General features: G+C 38.3%; 1 protein-coding gene and 1 non-coding gene across 7 annotated transcripts; both read left to right on the plus strand.

Moving 5' to 3' along the window:
* Positions 1-8,875: 8,875 nt before the first annotated feature.
* Positions 8,876-14,514, plus strand: LOC116245905 (filament-like plant protein). 6 transcript variants are annotated; one of them, XR_007572326.1, is made up of 6 exons: positions 8,876-9,136; positions 9,869-10,041; positions 11,665-11,848; positions 12,016-13,412; positions 13,501-13,999; positions 14,307-14,514. XR_007572326.1 is itself a non-coding variant. In XM_031617515.2 (5 exons), the coding sequence occupies exons 2-5, from the start codon at positions 9,931-9,933 to the stop codon at positions 13,852-13,854; spliced, it is 2,046 nt and encodes a 681-aa protein (XP_031473375.1). In that variant the 5' UTR covers positions 8,876-9,209; positions 9,869-9,930; the 3' UTR covers positions 13,855-14,514. The 6 variants fall into 6 exon arrangements, 5 of the variants coding, with proteins under 5 accessions (XP_031473375.1, XP_031473373.1, XP_031473374.1 ...); XM_031617515.2 differs by having other exon boundaries at positions 8,876-9,209; positions 13,501-14,514; XM_031617513.2 differs by having other exon boundaries at positions 13,501-14,514.
* Positions 14,515-17,212: 2,698 nt separating this feature from the next.
* Positions 17,213-17,284, plus strand: TRNAQ-UUG (transfer RNA glutamine (anticodon UUG)). Its single transcript has one exon. It is a non-coding gene; the product is annotated as a tRNA-Gln (tRNA).

A 17,284-nucleotide genomic window follows, 5' to 3' on the forward strand; every position in this document is an offset into this window, starting at 1 on the left:
TTTTGCATATGTTTGTGTCGGATTCCAAGTAATTAGAGATTATGTTAGGGATTATATATATATATATATATATATATATATTATTGAGTGAATGGTGACACTAGTTATTTAGAGTCACACAACTCATGTGAGTGCGGTCTAATTCATCATTATGGATGGTTGATAAAAAACAAACAAAAAAAATATGATTCAACAATAGGTGACTAAAATGTTCATAACATTTTTCTTATTGTTTTCTCTCAAATGTTCATCATTAAAATGTCTTCATAAGTAAACTTAGTAACACTAGATAGATAGAGTCACCATTCAATTTTCTTATATATATTATAATAAGCATACTGTTATTTATTTGATTACCAAAATAGAGAAGCAGGTGCAAAATGGTGGCTAACTTTTAATGAAATAGAAAAAAACACTTAAATTTCAAATACTTTTCCTCCAATTGCATACTTAATTTCTATAATCTATATTTCATTTTTAAGTTGTTAAATGTAACGCACTCAAACGCTACTTTCGTTTATCAACTTAAGAATTAAAAGGGAAAAGGTAAAATCAAACCAAACTGTAAGACTCGAATCAAATGTTCTCTTAACAATTATTGATCAAGGGGCGTCAACCTTATAAGGTAATTTGGTAGGCTTTTGCTGATGTGATGAAAATTCACACTAAAGTAGACGGCACATCGAACTGATAGATTTGGCGTACATGATCACTAAACTCCACCTACAAAAATAAATAAGAGGGAAAAGTGAAGGCGACGAGATATGAAAAATCTAAAAAAATAAAAAGGCGACCGACAAGACCAATTTGGGAACCAATGTGTAGTTGTAAAGCGTTCTTTCATGTTTGACAGCTTATGAGGATGTGACATGGCTCGGATTTGGTGTTGAAGTCTGAAATAGGTCATATATATATATATTTTTTTATTGAAGATGAGCTTTGATGTATGAACAGATAAGGGCGTTTGATTATGTTAGATTTAAGATTCTGAGGTGATATTAGCGACTTAAAATCTCAAGGAAGATTTTGGAATCTTAAATCTTAGGTTTCAGGTCTTTGATTTCTAACAAAGATTTAAAAAAAAAAAGAAAAAAAAGAATCAGATGGTTTGTTTGAAAGATGGATGAATGGCATGATAATAAGTTTGCACTCCCTGCATCTTAAAAATCATGGATTTCTTCAACTTGGGCACCCACTGTCTTTGAGTTGAGACATGAATTTGGGGGACAATAAAAATCTTGTTTTCTGAGTATAAGGAATGAACAACGAGTCGAGTTCGATTCGTTAAAGCTGGGCTTGTGAACGAGTTCAAGCCGAATCATTCGCTTAACGAGTTGAGCTTGAGTTCATGAGTCGACTCGTTCAAATAATCAAGTTGAGTTTGAGTTCAACATATAATTGTCGAGTCGAGCTCGAGCCTTAATCAAGTTTGTAGATCCTTAATCAAGTCAATATATTCAAACGAGTTTATGAGTTTATCGAGCCTTAATCGAGTCGAGCTCGAGCTCAACACGTAACGATGAATATCAATTTTATTCAAACGAGTTTGTCGAGCCTTAATTGAGTCGAGCTCGAGCTTAACAAGTACCGATGAATATCAATTCTATTCAAATGAGTTTGTCGAACTTTAATCGAGTCGAGCTCGAGTTCAATACGTAACTGCCGAGTCGAGCTCGAGCTATTCTCAAGCTCGAGGTTTCACTAGTCGAGCCGAGCTCGAGCTAACTGAACTCGGGCTCGACTCGACTCTTTGTTCATCCCTACCGAGTATACAATGGGTTGGCACAGTGGATAGCATGGATATGATAGGCAACAAGTTTTCATTTTGAACTCTCATTGCATCAACTCTTTAGAGAAAGACACCGAAGTATAAGTTGAAACATAACGTGGGCAAGCGACTGAAATCAGCCTTTGAAGGATTAGGGAGAAGGTAAGAGAGAAAGTTTCGCCCTTTCACTCACGGGACGAGAGTCTTCAACTTGTTACAGCCATGGATTTAGAGAGGACTTTGTTTTCCAAAGTCTGGTGGTCCAATATCTATGGTTGCCAGATGACTGGTCAGGAACCATCTTCATGGGATTGAGTTAGATTCAGACCCGAATGCAGACATGCAAACCTGACCTGTTGGCAGCTGTTGTTATTCGTTTAACAAGGGCCCAAACATCCAGAGTGTAAGCGGTCACATGTGCTTCTAATAGACAAGTCTGACAGCAGCAGCAGCAGCAGCAGCAGGAGGCTTGGCCCATTCAATCCTCAAAAGGCTCAGTCATACGTGATCCATCTTCTGTCATAGGCGCAGACCTGCGAACTGAGTTGAACAAACTCAAGTAGCATGTTTGGGCGCTGTTCATTAATATTTCATTTGAGTTAGCTCGAATTTGATGGGATTTTTTTTACTTGGTCGCCACGGGAAGTATAACACTCAATCAAGGCTTAGTAATTGTTTCTGCAATCACACATGAAATGAGAAATGCGGCTGCAGAGGCACATGTGGGCTTGCGAGGGCAATTGCCCACACAAACCCATCTAAATCGCCTGCTTATATAATCAAAGTATGAGCGCTCCTTAACAAGAAATTTTTAGCTTGGCTATCACTACAGCGAGGGAGAGGGAGATGATAATGGCGTACCTGGAGAAAGTCTGCGGTGTTCTGGTGGTGGTGTTGGGAACTGGATAATCAAAGTATGAGAAAGAAAATTACATTGAAAAAAATATAATTTTTTAATTACACAATGTATTTTTTAGATTTGAACTATCTAGATCTAGAGGTTGAAATGTTGACCTGCCCCTGAAGAAAATCCTGGCTTCGCCCCTTTATGTGAGGCTTGAGGCATTAAGACGGCTAGAGAAATCCACATTTTTTTAAATATATACAGAAAGTAAATAGGTACTATATTCTTAGGTGTTAGGCCTATAAGAAATCACCTTGATTATTGATCTTTATGAAATGAAATAATTGATTAGTAATCTAACATTACTATACTCTTTTTTTGAGTCGAGTGAACGTCATCGGGTAGAGGTGGAAATGGAAAAAAAAAAAAAAATAGGGCTGGTGAACTTTGAATAAATAGCACGAATGACTATTCACTCACTTGTTATATACATGGTTAGTTAGGTATATGATTGATGAATTCAAATCCTACACCTACTTATGATTTGCCTCTCCAAGGGGGGGTCCATGCCATGAGTCTAAATCAACGAAAGCAGCCCACAAATGCCAATTGGATCCAACTTGGCATGGATCCCACACATTTATCCTCAATTGCTCCTCAAGCTTCCATGTTGATGAAGCAGATGTTATTTTGTACATACTTTCATAACAATTATTAAATTAATTGTACTATAGATTAATCAATGCTAAGGATGTTCATTTACAACAACAAACCCATCTTTGCTATCGCACAAAAAAAGTGGTTAAATAAAAGAAATTCAAATTTAAGTGTGGCTAAATATTTTAAAATTTTTCATAAAAAAATAATAATAATAAAGCATCTGCATGAAAAATTAGATAGGTGGTCGATTGTTGGTTCAAATTGCATATAGAGGAAGTGATGCATTAGTTGACGTCCAATGTAAGTTTCAACCGAGAAACCAAAGCAGCCTTGGACCTTAGGGTCGGCGGGGTTTCGTGCTTGCGGAGTTTCTTTTCCTCGTCTTTGATGCGAAACATTGTTAATGTTGGTAGTAACAGCAGTCGATCATTTCAGAAGTGCTTAAAGAAAGGTCCCATTTCTCCCAAAAAAAAAAAAATCTAAGATATTAAATATGGAAAGGGGGAGAGTTTGGTAGAAAGTTTTCAAAGGTGCAGATGAGCGCATGTAACTGCTCAAAGTCTTTCCTTCAAAGCTAAAAGCCTTGGAAGAAAGCCAAAAACGTCATTCTCTTTATTGGTCCCATAATTAATTAACCACTCACCGAATGGCCAAGCTATCAATTTTTAACATCTCTTTAAATGAAAATGGGTTGGCGCATAGTACGGGTGTTTTGTCATTTATTTTTATCTGCATTATATATATCAAATACAAAATTGGATCCGATAAGTTTTGCTGGTTCGAGTTTGATCAATTCAGAGAAATATCACTCATAAGAATTGAACTGATGACGAAACTTTTACCAGTCTACCAGTCTGACCATCTATATATATTATACCCAGGGGTGGAAGGAGAGGGGTTGCTTAGACCATGGCCTCACTCCAACGAATTGAAAAAAAATATATTAATTTTTTGTTGAGTCCATGTGTTGTTTGGATTTGAGTTTAGTTTAGCCCTACTCGGATCTAACCCACAAAACCTAGCCTCTTTCGTTGCAGTTTGTTGGACCATTTGGCCCGTCTCTGAAAAAAAATCTTGGCTCGGCTCCTGGTTATACCTCTCGAGGTGCCATAAAAAAAGTAGGGAGCTAGGAATTTTTCGATAACGGCACTCATACTTTAAACCATATCTTTTATATCTTTTAAGGAGCAAGCATTATGTAATAACTGAATTTATGAGGTATTAATAGATAATATGCAAATTTGTGGGAGTTCATGGACAACTGCCCACACAAGCCCACATTCACTAGTTGGTGTCGGTGGCCAAAGTGGTGGAGTAAAGGGGCCAGGTTGGTGGGTCAAGCTGCAGCAGGGAAGAGTGACCCACAAACTAAGGCAAGAACCAGTCGGTCACTGATGGAATTCAAGGTAGGTAGATGCCCAAAATCCTAGTCCACATGTGGCTCTCCACAGCCTACAGTCCTCTAGTTTAATTTGGTGGGTAAAACCTTTAATGGAAGAATGTACCAAGGCCATGGAGATGTCGGTCCCTGCCAACCGGCATACGATGTGAGCTTGCATGATAAGGACAATGATGCCGATTTTTTCGAGTACAAGACAAGCGCGAATGGCACCAATGGGTTTAGCGTAGCTGGTTGGACCAGCGACGACAGATTGTCACCATTGATTTGATTCTCATAGGTGTCAACCCCGTATATAAGCGATACAGCCTTAGGCCCTGGGCCAAATACAGAAGCAGCTTGAGCTCAACTCAACAGTTATGTGTTGAGCTCGAGCTCGCCTAAGGTTTGACAAACTTGTTTGAATAGAATTGATATTCATCGTTACGTGTTGAGCTCGATCTCGATTCGATTAAGACTCGACAAACTCGTTTGAATAGAATTGATGTTCATCTTTACGTGTTGAGCTCGAGCTTGACTCGATTAAGGCTCAACAAACTCGTTTGAATATATCGACTTGATTAAGGCTCGGCAAACTCGATTAAGGCTCGAGTTCGCCTCGACCGTTACTTGTGAGCTCGAACTCAACTTGATTATTTGAACAATCGACTCATGAACTCAAGCTCGACTCGTTAAGCAAATGACTCAGCTCGAACTGGTTCACGAGCCGAACTCTAATGAGTCGAGCTTGAGTAGCTCGACTCGCTATTCACCCCTAGGGCCACAAAACAAAGGGGCCGGCAGGGGGCATGGTTTTTAGTTCCTCTATAGGACGGAACAAGAGCTGCGAAATTATTCTCAAATAACGTGATAACTAAGCTAGTTATGGATTTAGAAGTGCTTGTTTAAACATAAACTCCAAGCATGATACTCCAAGTTGTACTTCACTTGGGCTTTCCTTTTTTTTGCATTTATTTTATGAAGAAAAAAACTCTAAACAAAGCTCAATCAAAAAGTGAAATTAAACATAATGCGCTGATCTAAGGTCATTTTCCATGGCCCAAAAGGGCCCCATTGCCAACATGAAGAAGCTTGTCAAGACTTTAATGGACTTATCTTGCATGGGACCAAGAATCAACTATATTATTTGTGAATTAGGCAATATTTTAAAGAAAAAAGGCTTTTTTTTTTAATTTTTATTTATATTTTCAGTGTCTTATTCTAGACAGGGGAGCAAGCAGATGAGATTTTTTGTCGTGGACAAACTGGCTGCAGCCAATGGCACAGTTTGGCAGTCTGCAATCCCTTGAGACTTTAGAAAGTACATATGTTCCTACTTTTTTTGTTTATTATGATGAAATCTTTAGCATGTTTGCGGGACCCACACCTACGGAGCGTTTCGGTGTGGGTCCTAGAGGAGGACGCAAACGATTAATGCCGTTCTGCCAGTTTACGGAGACAGTAAGGAACGGATGCTTCCATGTTTCACTGTGGGCCCTTGAGGCAGATGCAAACGCTGAACACCATGTTCTGAAAATGGTGCTCTTCGCCGTTCCACCAATTCACTAGAACATGAGCTGTAATGAAAACTTTGAAACTTTAGTCTCATATTTAAGATTGTGAGAAAAACTTATGATTAAAATTGTTAAGTGATTGATTATCATGGTTCCTAACATTTTTGAATCAAAACCAAAACGTTAGGAGCCGGTTGGGATCCATTAGATCAGGAGCACAAGGCTCGTGTTAGAGTAGGTCGAGTTGTTATAGTGGTATCAAAGCCAGGTTTCGATCATAGGACATGTAGGTCTTTATGGGTCATGCTCATACATCAGTAAGGCGACCAATACTGGATACCTTTGGAATTCCTAGGGCAAGGAATCAAACAGACCCTTCAAGAGAACGGTTGGTCACCCACAAGAAGAAAAGCTGAGATTAATTCCTCACTAATACATTCTTATGAAATGCAGTGAGGAATGCAATTTGAAAAACTTGAATTTAAATGGAGTCAAACAGAAGAAAGACAAATTTATTAGGCAGCATGGAGAGGTGAACATGGAGGGAGCTGGTTTCAAACTACAAATTCTCAAACTTCGAGACCAATTTTCTAATTCTAAAAATCAGAAAGTGCCCCAAAATCATGGTTTTTCAAACAATATGTTGCCACAAATGTTCTGAATTTTATTGTCTTGGAAAACATTTTCTAGGAAAACTTTTCGCGGAGAAAACACAAAACTTCAGTGGTGGTTAATGACTAATTAACACAAGAAAAATGTTGAGTTACACGAACACCTGAGTTCAGTGATTTGCTCTCAATAGCCCAAAGAAAAAGATGTTCTTTTACATGTGAATGAATTACAATAAACATGTATAACAACTATTTAATTAACCAAGAAAAGTTACGGTGGCAGATATAAAATAGTTTGAATGTGAGTCAACCACGATCTCCGAATGCATGGGAACCGATCATGAAGAAAAAATAATTTTCTTATTCAGTCTTAAACACAAAATTGTGGTTATTTTAGGAGAATAATTTGTTTCAAAACTGCTAACGGCGCTTCCTGATTCAGGGCCTCAAAGCATCTTTTGTGGGGACTTTTGTATACTTGGTACAAATATCATCATTCACACAAATCGAGAAAATTCCAAAGAAATAGAAGCTTTGCCTTGTCAAAGTCACCATAAATCATCCTTTTGAGAACTTTGTAAAGTTAGTACAACTACCATTATTCAAATCTAGAAATTCCCAAGTACCATTAATATATATATATATATTATATATATATATATGTATATATATATATATATATATATTATATACTAACCTATATTTGGCCTCCTTGAATTGTATTGACAAGGGGCTGATACAATATGCTTGGATGCGGAGCGATGTAGACAACATTATTTTATGGCCCATGCAGACTTAATGGACTAAGCTAATTTCAACATTAATAAAAATTATTTGTAACAGCTCACCTTGAAAAGAAAAGTAAGCTGCCAAATCTTTAGCGTTAAATAGATAAGTGCCTTCCAGATGTGAGTTAAATCTATCAACTCAAATTTTCAAAAACTGCATGGAATTCATTGCATTTTGTCCGTCTTTTCACATAAGTAATAATTTTAGGGGCCATTTGGTAATAAAAATAATTTGTTACTGAGTCATTGAAGTAGGTTATTACTACCAAACGGCCATATAAGAATGGTCTTCTCCCTTTTACATTAGCATTGTATTTTACAACCAAAAGATCATTTTCAAATATTTTACTTCCCAAACTTGTTCAGGTGTACATCGTCTTTCAACAATATATCAAACACATTTATCTAGTCTGATTTGCAGAATTGAAGCTTAAATTTCTCACAAAGTTTAGCCTATGTTCACATTTATGTTCACATTTCCTTCCTTGCAATCCAATTACTCAATGCCACAATGTGCATTCAGCGACAGCTTCACGGGTGAGCAGAAGGTTAATCCTATCAATCGAGAGAAGATCGAAGCTCCTTTCGTTTCTTTACCCTTAGGGTCTAGAGCTATGTCGATGCCAAGATGTGCCGCTATCTATGGCATCACTCGAACAAAAAACCAGCCGCCTATTAGCCCTTGACCGAGGCCGGTGATGCCACTGCCCTAGGGCCGGCGGCAGCCTCTCATTTTCAAAATGAAAGGACATTGAAGTAACGTAAACTGATAATAATGCGTGAAAGCACCAAAAAAATGAGCAAGATAGATACAAGCTGGAAATAGACAAATTAAATGTGAAGCTCAAAAACAAATCACGAAATATTCCTCTCACGAGAAGGCGCTCCTTTGCGCTGCATTTGAATTGGCCATTGTGTGCAGACTGTTCTTTATTAAAATCCAACAAAGTACTTAAACTTGATTGCCCTCTTAGATATTCTTCTGGACGTTGTTATGATAGAATAACATGGTCTATGTGCACCTTCCCGAACAAAACTTGAGCGTTAGTTTATCGAATTTCATCATTAAAACTTTGCCTTATGCGGAACATATTTCTGCCCTTTTGTCGTGTACATTACTATATTACCGATAGTAATATTAAAATGTCGAAAGCATTAATACTGTGCAGAAGAAAAGCTTTAAAAATGAAGCTTAAATTCCAATCTGCAATGGAGGTTGAATGCCTGGGAATACGTAGCGTAAAAGATTGAAAAGAATATACATATAAAGAAAGAGAGAGTGAGAGAGATTTAAAATCTGATTATCAACTTATGGTGATGAAAAGCCCATGAGAACAGAGAGCAAAAAAAATGGTTCAATCCGGGGTTAGCTGTGGAACTGGGAACCCTAAATTGAAGGGCGGGAATAAGGAAAGGCCCGTTTGAAAAGCGAAGGAAAAGGAAAAGACGGAAGAGAGACGGAGAGGAATAAAGGTGTTCCACAGTCAAAATCTGAACGAGTTTCCGCCAGTTTTTTTTTCCATACGACCCTCCTCCCTCCTCTTTTCCTCCTCCCCACATCACATGGTCTCGGGTAAATACTGAGCTTCTCTGAATTCTCGGCCTTGCGACTTGTTTACTTCCCAGAGAGTAACTTTCTGTTATTGGTTGTTTTCTTTTTCTCCGTCCCTTCCCTTGTAGTAGTCAATCTTCTGTTGGGTTTTTTCCTTCTTTTGATCTAACACACTGGGAATGTTATTCTCTTTTCTATTTTGTTCAAGATTCTTGTTTTTCTGCTAGTAGGATTTTCTTGATCAAATCAATGGATTTTTTCTGGGTTCATGTATTAGCGGTTTCTGTTTCCTCATTCACTTCTTACTTTTTAAGATGGTTAAAAGTATACCCATTTCATTTTTCCTCCTTTTCTTGTCCGAGTTGGTGGGTCTTTGTTTCCTAATTCACACTTTTAAGGATACCGAGAGCCAAACCTTTATCGTGCTTTCTGTAATTTATTCGAGTTTTGTTCGCTCCTTATCCATTTTTTGTCATTTTTTTGGGGGATATCTTTGATGCGAAATGCTAGCCGATCTCATTGCCCAGAGTTGTGCATAGCAGATGCTACGCCTCCTATAGACCAGCAGGAGGCAACTACCTTGTTGAGCTAAAGGGGCTTCTTCCATTTTGGGGGTTACTGCGGTTTTGTTAGCTGGAATGCGATTCAGAGGATTAACCTGTCTTTACTCTTTAGTTCGATTTAATGTGCATGAAGGTCTTGTAAAATGGTGGTGTGCGATCACTGATGTTTGTGATTGTTTCCGCATTCCAGGGATTGCTGCAGCTAGCCTTAGATACTCGTTGGCATTTTAGATTTTGTCGTTGGATAATCAGATGGAACGCCGCAGTTGGCTGTGGAGGAAAAAGTCATCTGAAAGAAATTCTGGAGATACTGAGAGCTCAGGTTCTTTATCTTCCCACTCCGAGCGATGCTCGGATGAACAGGTAATGATGCTCAACTACGTAAGTGTTTATTTGTTAGATTTCTATTATCACCTATTACCACATAATTGATTCCACAATCGTGGGGTTTTATACTCTTTTCCAGCTAATGAATTTTATGATTGATTAAATCTGAAGTTCGTCCACCTTTGATCTCTGATTTTCCTAAAAGATGATGTCATGTGGTTTTCTTCATGTTAAGTTGATCCCATGTTCTTAAATATGCCCATTATTATCAAAAAGGCATTCTTTTTTCTATCAAATTTTATGTATTTATAGGATTATTTTTACCCATTTACTAATGGTGAACTGAACAACTTTGCAGAATCAAACATCAGAGGGGATGTTTTACATTGTTGTCATCTTTTATCTGTCCAATGTGGGTGTGGTCCTTTGATCAACATGATGTTTCAGACTCATTTGATGCTATTCATGGAACATTATACTTGAGAGATGGAAACTGCTTTTCTTGTGATTTCAGGAAATAGTTTATCTTATTTACCAAACTTGCCCACTAGTTGGGTAATTACGACCACGAATCATGACAAACTGTTTTTTATGGTTGCAAGTGATTCTGCTTCTGGTATGTGATATCCCTATACGAAGTCTAACTTTATAGGGTGGTCAAGTTCATGCTTTATTTTACTACAACCCTACTTCTACTACCCTATGTTTAGGATATATTTTTTTGAGAGAGAGTATGAATCTTATTTGCTAGAAATTCATGCATACATGTGTTACTTTTTTCTCTAAACTATCATATCTTGAAAATTTGTCACTACCTAGTACATTGTTATCCTTATGATTTTAGTTCTGTCCATTCCACTACAATGTAAAAGGTTTTATTATATCGGTTCATATTGCATGGATTCATTTTGATGAAAAAAATAGGAAAGAATAGCTTTTGACAAAGTTGTTATACTGGTCTTTGGTTGCAAGATCTATTGTTTATGTAGGGTTCTATGTTCTCAAAAGTGCTTTTTGTACGCTAGGCATTGAGTGGAGCCTAGAGCTGGGACACACACCTCAAAAAAGGAAAAAATAAAAGGAGACACATAAAGTGCAATATTAACTGATAGCAACAAAACAAAAGCATTTGTCATTGCAAAGGAACTTTCAATGTGGTCACAAGCAACATTAAATGTATGGTTTGGGCCGTTTGATCACTGATGGAAATAACTATGCTTTCATGAGTATCTATAACTTTCAGATTTTTCTCACAGATAGAGCAGATTCTGATGTTTTTGTTTTTCGAGTGGGTCTAGCAACCAACCTTTTCCTTCACATCCTTGCTGATTTTTCTTCATAATTCCCAAGTGATTCTAGTAATCATATCTTAAGTGGTTGACTAGTGTTATATTTAGTGATGAAATCCACACAAGTTCCAATTTGTGCATGCTTGCAACAAGTTCTTCTACCAGCAATAAGGAGCCAATTGTTGCATGTATAAGTTCTCAGGTATAGATGCTATTGAGCAATCATAGTGGTTGATAGGATAAGTTGAGGGTCTTTACTTTTGTGCATTCATTAACCATACTACATTTCACTGGATTTGCTTGCTAATTGCTGTGTTGTCTATAATCTCTTGGTTCTTTTTGTGTGATTCTTTAAGAAATTGCTTTTCAGGAAGTCTCAAGAGCTTCTCCAAATGATGCCCAATTGCAGATGGAATCAGCAAATATGGTTGTTGATGCAGCAGATGAGACAGTGAAGAGTCTAACTGAGAAGTTATCGGCTGCTTTGCTGAATGCCAGTGCAAAGGAGGATTTAGTGAAGCAGCATGCCAGGGTTGCTGAAGAAGCCGTTTCAGGTAAGCTTTGATGGCTGAAGGTCAACATACTATGTCACTCATTAGGTTGTGATTCTTGTGAATAATAACAATATGATTTATCAGTTCCAAAACTACGTGGCTGTCTTTAGATCTTCAGTAACTAATACAAATAGTAGTTTTTCATCATGATTTCCTTTAATTTGAAGGTTGGGAAAGGGCTGAAACTGAAGCCATTATTTTGAAGCAGCATCTTGAAGCTGTGACACAGCAAAACTCAGTTCTGGAAGACCGTGTTGGTCACCTTGATGATGCACTTAAGGAGTGTGTTAGGCAGTTGCGCCAGGCAAGGGAGGACCAAGAACAAAAGATCTATGAAGCTCTTGTTGAGAGAACTGAAGTATGGGACTCCATCAAGTTTGAGCTTGAGAACCGGATTCTTGAACTTGAGACTCAGCTCAAGGCTTCAAAAGGTGATTCTCCTAGTATGAAAGCAAAGCTTGTCTCAGCTGAGCAGGAAAATGCAGCCTTGAAGCGTCAGCTCATTATGTGTACAGAGGAGCTGGAAGTTAGAAGCATTGAGAGGGATCTCAGTACGCAATCTGCAGAAATTGCAAGTAAGCAGCACCTTGACAGTATAAAGAAAGTAGCTAGGCTTGAGGCTGAATGCCGAAAGTTGCGAGCTTTGTCTAGGAAGGCATCAGCTAGTTGGCAGACGCCTCCAGCAGCAATTCAGGAGGCTGACCATAGATCTGTAACCTCATTGGTCTTTGTCGATTCTTTGGCTGATAGTCAGTCTGATCATGGAGACCGTTTATTAGCCATTGAAAATGACTTGCAGGACTTCCATGGTTCTTCTGGTAAGCCTAGTAGCTTGGAGTTGAACGAGAAAGAACTGAGCTGCTCGGACTCATGGGCATCTGCTTTAATTGCTGAACTAGACCAATTCAAAAATGAGAAAGTCGGCACTAAGAACTTTACTGTTACTGCATCCAAAAACCTTTATCTGATGGATGATTTCCTTGAGATGGAAAAGTTAGCAGCTTCTGAAAATGGTGGTTTACAAAATGATCTGAGACAAGAAGTTGGTGATGGTGGAAATGAAATGCTTGCCCAAGAAAATGGTGCCTCATGTCTGAAGGAGGAACTCGAAGCTTTGCAGCACCGAGTGTCAGACTTAGAGGAGCAAGTTGAGAATCTAACAGCAGAGAAGGTGGGATTGGAGACTTCTTTAGCTGAATGCCAAGGGCGTCTGGAAGTGAAAAGTAGGAGGCTTATGGAAGTTGAGCAAACTTTACTTGAAATACAGCAGCAATTGGCATCAGCAAAGGATGCAAATAGAAGATTTGAGGTGGACTTTGAGGCCATCTGTGTCCAGAAAGAAACAGTTGAAATGGAGCTTAAAACAGCCAATGCGAGTATAAATGCACTGAAAACCAATGTAGACATGTTGCAGGCTAAGATTGAAGAAGAAAGAACCTCCTCAGCCAATGTTCAGGTGAAGTGTCAAGAATTGGAGGAAATGTTGGCTAAACGGGATCTTCATTATCAGGAGGCTGAGCGGTTGAAAGCAGCAAATGCCAACTATGAGATTAAGATGAGACAGGTAGGCTTTTGATTGGATCTGTTTCAATTTTTTTATGTTATTTAAACTCAGCTGTTGATCTTTTGCTATTTCTTGGTACCTCTTGTAGGAGAAGGAATTGGCAGTTGCAGCTGGGAAGCTCGCAGAGTGTCAGAACACCATTGCATCACTTGGTAGGCAGTTGAAGGCTCTGGCAAATTTCGATCAGTTGATGCTTGAAACCAATATGGTTGACCCCAACCAAATAGGGTCACCAACCACAGTGAGTACTGCTTTATCTGAGTACTCCACTAATGTTCATGTAGTAGAGCCAACAGCTAGCAACAGAGACGGTGAATCTCCATCATCAACATCTTCCTCATCATCGTCATCTTTAGTGAATGCAGAGAAAACTAAGAACGGCTTTGGGAGATTTTTTCCACGAAACTTGGGCAGCATCCAGATTGAAAGTGGTAACAAGTAGTAGTTGTATTCTATCAGATGATTATGCAAAATATCAGGAAAATGTAAAATGCAAAGTCTCTTTGCTGACGTCTGCCCTCTCCATTGCATGTTGCTTGTCAATGATTGCTTTATATGAGGAATACAGAGCTGTTCAGGAAGCATTGGTAAGTGCTGGCGATCATAGCATGTCCTACTTTTCTTCACTTAACCACAAGGGATTGCTAATTAACACACTAATTCTGGAAAAGGGAATGCCTAGATGGACGTGCATAATTGAGACTCTTAGAGAACATCCTCCTTTTCTTTGCTACTTGTTATCTAAATTACATTCATGGGGGCACATGAGTAAAACATATGTTGTCTACCCCACCATCTCTTGTGGCATTTGTAGCTTCCTTGTGTCTGAAGTATAGTTTTACTATATCCTCTTCTGACGTCCACACTACTCACAAATGCGGGATGTTCCAACAGTGTTGCTGCATGGCAGTTCAAAGTGATCTACAGGATATGATCATCGATGCTGCTTGCTATTTAACTCTCTTATAGGTATTTTATTTGCCAAAGTGTTGATTAAATCATGTCAACATTATTGTTCGTTCTAATTTTGTGCGACTGTGTAAAGTTGTCTGGGGATGAAATTAAATTTTCAGGTACTAGACTCTTATTGACCTTCTACTCATTTTTAACTTTGTGTACATATCATGCTTCATGTGAATGCCAAAATTTGAAGCTGAACAATTGATGCCAGTCTACTTGAGCCTGAAAAAATGTGACTGATGGAGACTCAAGGGACAATGAGCTTCTTTTGGAGATTTGCTGATAAATTGGTACAACCAACACGGAAGACCACCGTATGCATGACTGCAGACAATCCGCCGATGTAAACCTTGCATCACCCTTTGTTTTTCGTTCAAGTGAATTGTGCACACAAGAACTAGTTATTGGATATTATGAATTTGTCCTCTTTTTGCCAATATTGGGTCATGCAGTTATTCAGGGATAATGAGACTTTCCTAGGAGCATTATGTGTTCGTCTTGTCATTACATCCAATTGCACTCAGGATCCCATACTAATGTGTGACAAATACCACAGTTCATAAGTAAAGATGCACAAGATATTTGCTTACCTCGGAAGGAATGGAAAGCCTTTCCTTGCGAGAAAGATCAGTGCACGTTGAGGGTTTACATCAAAGGACAATGGTAACAGGTCATGCACTTTTTATTGGACTTGACTGATGCATCAAGAAAATTTGGTGGCTTACTTTATGTAAGTTCTGATCCGGCGGAGAGGAGCTAACAGAAACCAATTTCTTGTGTGCAATCTAGTTCAAAACCAAGAACAAAATAACAAAGTACCTGCCCAATTCCCTTGATGGGATATTAGCCAAAACCCTTGTCGGCAGATTTGCACATCTTCCATATTAATGCCGAACATTTCGCGTGCGCCTTTATGAATCCACTTATCTATGAATCTGTTGGTCCTTTTACGTTAGGAGGTTCACATTATCACACATATTTCAGGAGAATGTGTGGGAGATCTGCTTTCTATAGGTTTTATTATTACATTTTTTTTTTGTACGTGGAAAGGCACCATTTTTTGCCTTTGTTTTATGCATTTTTTGTCGTAGGGGATTTAAATTTCATTTCAAGATGGAGCAAAAGTCATATATCTTTTACGTGAACCCCTTTGCTTTAAATAGTTTCTCCTTGGGAGGAAAGTCACAGACATGGCGTCCGAATACGAGGGAATCCACAAATCGTATTGCTCAAAATGGTTTGCCTTTGTCAGGGCACTTTTATAGAATTGTGAGGTAGATTTGGTAGACATCTCATAGGAATGGCGTTAGCTATTAGGAATTTCTTTCAGGGAGGACCGCACCAGCTCGAGCTTGAACTCGACTTGGATTCGAGTCGACAATACAACGTCAAGCTCAAACTCGACTCGTTTAACTTGTTTCGCTATTTTCTTTCAACTCTTAACTTGTTTATCAATTATAATTCATCATTCATGTAGTCGAGCCGAGTCAAGTTTTTACAACCCAAACTCGACTCGTTTAATATTTCGAGCATACACTTGAGCTCGAGACGAGTTTTGGTGAGCAAGTTGGAGATATCTCAACTCGTTGTGCAGCCCTAGTATTAACATAGCATTTGCATGCTACGCATAAAAATGTTCCAACTTTATCCTTGTTTTTGACATGCCTACTTTTGCATATACAAGATTGGTAAAAGCAAAGTTCAAGAATTTGAAACTGAACATGGAAAAGGTTCATCAACTTGCTGGCGATGCAGAGTTTCGGACATTGATACTTTAAACACATGAAAAATTTCATTAGGTTGAGCTTCCCCTAGCTTGGAAAACTTAGATTCCAAAATCTTATCCTTACCAGTTTACATTCCTATGGCTTGTTTAACAGAAAACGATTTTTCCTTTTTTTTGGGGTTTTGAATGGCTGAACACTGTCATCTAAGTTTCTAATTCCATCAATAATTGAGGAGCCTCTTAAAATAATCAAAGGGCAGAGCTAGAACATTTTAATTAAGAGGCACTAGTTATGAAATTTTAAATTATTAAAGAGCACCAACATGCAAATGTGAAAAATTGCCTTCAGATGTCAATATGAAAAATAAATATTTTTTGTGTGTTTGTGAGGGCAATTGCCCACGCCTCCCTCTGCCCCTACATATACGATGAGGAATGTTACATATTAATGAACCGCTCCTGGTAATATCAGTGTCATTCCACTACGACTTGCAATATGCAATATCCACTTCTAAGATCAAACCTTGTAGAAAAGACAAAAATGTAAATGATGATCTCTAGTGTGGATCTTAAGTCTAACCTAAAATCCTTAGTTTTATGAATTATAGATTTCGCAAAGGATCTTTCAACACATTGGTAAAAGCATGGCACGTCATATTCATAGATCTCAATTATAAAGTAATCAAAGGAGAAAACAGTTTATAAAAACGGAGCACCACAATCATTTTTTTGTTCTTAAAGAGAGTAGTCTCCTTTTAATAATTGAAAGTAAAGGCACAGGCTTTACCCAAGAAAACGTGAGGCCTAAATGCAAAATTAGAGCATAAAAGTGATTTGCTAAGTGATTACACTATTTTCGGTAGCGGCAGCGGATTGAGCCGATATTAAATTGGAAAAATAAGTGAACTTTTTGCTTTTCCGTATTCTGAAAATGCTTAGCAATTATTTTTTTTTTTTCAGAAATGAAAAAGAAACCATATAGGTTCGCATACTGAACGAACAACAACCACGGATCACAAGTTCTCGTTTACGTATGTGTAACCCCACAACGGGATGGGGGCGGATGGAAATCGAGCCGAATGTATCTTTTACAAGCGCATGTAATGCAACAATTGGTTCTATGGTGTAGTGGTTAGCACTCTGGACTTTGAATCCAGCGACCTGGGTTCGACTCCCGGTAGGACCT

The sequence above is a fragment of the Nymphaea colorata genome, chromosome 1 (genome assembly GCF_008831285.2).
Source record: "Nymphaea colorata isolate Beijing-Zhang1983 chromosome 1, ASM883128v2, whole genome shotgun sequence".
NCBI classification, from domain to species: domain Eukaryota; kingdom Viridiplantae; phylum Streptophyta; class Magnoliopsida; order Nymphaeales; family Nymphaeaceae; genus Nymphaea; species Nymphaea colorata.